Source organism: Limulus polyphemus, unplaced genomic scaffold (genome assembly GCF_000517525.1).
Source record: "Limulus polyphemus unplaced genomic scaffold, Limulus_polyphemus-2.1.2 Scaffold4826, whole genome shotgun sequence".
Lineage (NCBI taxonomy): Eukaryota > Metazoa > Arthropoda > Merostomata > Xiphosura > Limulidae > Limulus > Limulus polyphemus.
The window spans coordinates 53,542-57,112 of NW_013670436.1; the positions used below are offsets into that span (position 1 = coordinate 53,542).

The window sequence follows — 3,571 nt, forward strand, 5'->3', positions numbered from 1 at the left end:
GCGACCCTCAGATTGCGAGTCGAGTGCCTTAACCACCTGGCCATGCCGGGCCACATTGTACAGACACTCGATCAAACAGTATTGTTGTCAGTTACATATCTGTAATTTCGTGTCTGCTAAGAGCCACTTCGATGAATAACAATTTGCATATGTTTTGTCACGCGAAGATAGGTCACAAAAGAAACTAATGTTTTGGTTGTAGGTGGCACCACTTTCTCCAGTTTGATTGATAAAAACTTGCAGACCACAAACAAATAGAAGAAAAAATAAACACAACACATTGGAACAATTTTCGAAGTCATTAAATCTTTGTAATACTGTTAAGCTTCTTCAAGTTCGAGATTTGAACGTGTAAAGAATAATGTTTCGATTGTTTAACTGGCTAGTCCGTTTAAAATAAATAGTGTAATATGACGTAAGAAAGTATTAACTGACACGATGTGCTAGCAGGATCCACTGAACCGAAACTTGAGGTGATAATAATGGCATACATCCTTCTGTTACGTTTCAGAAGACAGACTGTACTCCATCAGGGACTGTGTATAAGGTAAGCTGCACCATTTCCAAGGCCCTTTGTCACCAGACGCGTCATATTATTTGCTTGAAGATGATAACATCGGTTTTTCATCTACAATAAGACCCTCATACCGCATAAATATTGATAAAGAACTACCTGTTGCCATAGATCCTTCTTACGAAACGACAGACGTGGAAGACAAACCATTGTTTCGGTTTCCATTTTAAGATTCGGGTTTTCCTTTATTCACGGAAGTGAAACTTATACTTAATATGGGCGCCATACTTGACTGAGTGTTGGGTCAATCTGATCATTTTCAGAAGAAGCCGATGTTGCACTCGGTGGTAATGAATTCAGTGCTTGGCTAGAGGGCGCTTCAGTGGATTGAAGATTTGTTACATTGACATCGTGCAGTAGTCTAGGAACTAAACCCTGATTAGATTGGCCAGATAAGAAACTATCAAAACCAGAGGACAGATTGTCTAATCTCTGTTGTTGGTGGTAAGAAACTAGGGGAAGATCTCCTATTGACCTCATTTCGCTCCCTAATAGATGAAGTGGCGAGGGAGATAAAGGCTGGGGTTGATGATACAATAAAGGTGAAGGGACTGCCGGAGAACTTAGGAATCTCCCACCAGGTGGCGAACTATTTGAACTCGTATTGCCATAATAGCTAGGAGAAGGTAGGAAGTTACAGCCCCAGTTATGGTTCACAGGCAGTGGATAATTTGGATTGTTGTTCACGCCGAGTTGTGTCAACGTGCCGCTAGGAGAGGAAAGTTCTCCCATTGTAATGTTGGCTACAGGATTCCTATTGGATAGTTCTTGCTCGTGAGATATTCGGATATCCGGTATTGAGAATGATGAGGATGAAACAGTCGATCTGGAGGGGAAAAGGGGGCTTGAGTCTTTCACTCCTGGACCTGCTGAGAGACGGAATGATAAGGCTAGGTTTGGGTTCGAGTCCCGCTGCTGCAGAGGAGTAAAATGGCCTCCTGAGACTGCTGCTCCAGTGTATTTCATGCTGTAGGAACTGGACGGTGAGGTTGAAACAAAAGTAGACAGTGGCGTAATTGGTAAACTTAACATCGGAGGCGCTTCTGGAATATTCTCTATCCACGATGCTTTAAAAATAAAACAATAAAAAATAAGTTTAAAGAATGATTTAACTATCATTTTTTTATTCTTTTATTTACGAAATAAATGTAGTAGAATAGTTTGTCAGTTACGACTCAAAAGTATAAAAAATATCAGGATATCTAAAGCAAGGTGACACGAATCAGTTTATAAACATCGTGTTTATCAGAGTTAATTACCTGAAACAGGGTTGTCGTACGTACACGAAAAGTTACTTCCCACAGCGCCCTCTCCTGGACACGACAGTCCCGAAGCGCCTAGGTCGGAAGCTGTAAGTGTCGAGGCTGAGGTAAGGTAGGTAGGGTAGGGTGATGTGCAGTAGGAGTTCCATTGTGATGCAGAAGGTTGAAGTTGCAAAGACATGTTGGGTTCTGAAATCAATTGATACACAAACAGAAGTTAGTTACAAACAGAAGAAGAAAAAGGAAGCCGAATATCTTGCCATTTACATCTTACAAAATCAACTCAATAATCACATTCCGCCATGTTTAATTAAAATAAATTGTGTTATAGACCCCCCCCTCCCAGTTAAAGATTAAATAATCCAACTACAAGACCTCTTTCTTTCATGCCCCCCAGTAGCACAGCGGTATGCCTGCGGACTTACAACGCTAGAATCCGGGTTTCGATACCCGTGGTGGGCAGAGCACAGATACCCCATTGTGTAGCTTTGTGTTTAATTACAAACAAACAGACAAACTTTCTTTTATATGGAATTCCTCTATCACAATACTTTTACAAGAGAAACTCCATCACAATGTAAAATGTTACGGAGAAGTTATATTTGAAATAAACTCTGTTTATGTAAAGCGAGGATACAGACTGCCAACAATATATATATATCTGATTTATGTATATATTTAAAAAGCAAAAATCCCGTACCGCATGGTGAGTTGGTCGAAAACTACGCTAGCGCTCCTAGTGAATAAAGTAGGAACTATTAATTTAGTCCTAAGGACGGTATTAAAGTATGCATAACCGAAAGAATGAGCTGGAAGTTTAATATTATTTACACGTCTGTGAAAGGACGTATTCCAAAATTTGACGCTGAATTTCAGCATTGGCGTGCCCTGTCTCTAATGTAAACTCTTATGATATTTGATTTCCGGTGTTTCTTCAATGAAGCGCTGTGTTTGAAAAATACTGATTCTATGAGGGGGGGGGGACATGTTTAGTGTAAATGAGACTGCAATATCTTTTTTTTTTTAATGCAGCGTTGTAATAGAAACACATTTATTTCATCTACAAGGTTTCGAGCAACAGCTCTTCTTCAGGCTTAACATGGAAATGAAATTAGGCCTAACGAGGAGTAGTTATTCGAAGCGTTGCTAAATAAAATAATTTTATTTTAATGTTGTGTTGATACAGAGATTTCTTTTTATTGCACTTGTCTCCCAACGTTGTGTGAATTCCAATGTATTTTTCTTTTCGTCTGACGTCCATCTTGGAAATGTCAACAAGGAGTTCCAGATTTACAGTTGGCGTTGAACCAACCGTGACGTCATGGTAGTTGCAATGCTAACTAGCATCAATGAATTTAATTTTGGAAAAAAAATTGAGAAAAACGACTTTCTATTGTAACACGCGCTCACGTGTGAGAGAAAAAAAGAGTGTGTAAGGTATTGTTTTATGCAGAACAGTATCGGGTTAAGAGTATATCGACCGTTTGTGATATATGTGAGTAGTTATTTCTTACGTAAATATAAAACCAATATCGAAAAAAAAAAAGAACTCCATGTGATCGTAAAGTTGGTAGGCCTAACGGTTAAGAGGTTTGTTTGTTATGGATTTCGCGCAAAGCTACACGAGGGCTATTTGCGCTAGCCGTCCCTAATTTAGCAGTGAAAGACTAGAGGGAAGGCAACTAGTCATCACCACCCACCGTCAACTCTTGGGCTACTGTTTAACCAACGAATA

At 39.6% G+C, this 3,571-nt stretch overlaps 1 protein-coding gene across 2 annotated transcripts in view; it reads right to left on the reverse strand.

The window, feature by feature from the left end:
- Positions 1 to 6: 6 nt before the first annotated feature.
- LOC106471739 (runt-related transcription factor 3-like) overlaps positions 7 to 3,571 on the reverse strand; it is a 17,835-nt gene continuing 14,270 nt past the window's right edge. For both annotated transcript variants that reach the window (XM_022400348.1, XM_022400347.1), the window contains exons 4-5: positions 1,834 to 2,025; positions 7 to 1,641 (exon numbers count right to left, since the gene is read on the reverse strand). In XM_022400348.1, the coding sequence (XP_022256056.1) occupies positions 785 to 1,641; positions 1,834 to 2,025 (1,049 nt within the window). In that variant the 3' untranslated portion in view covers positions 7 to 784. The remainder of the gene's footprint in view (positions 1,642 to 1,833; positions 2,026 to 3,571) is intronic.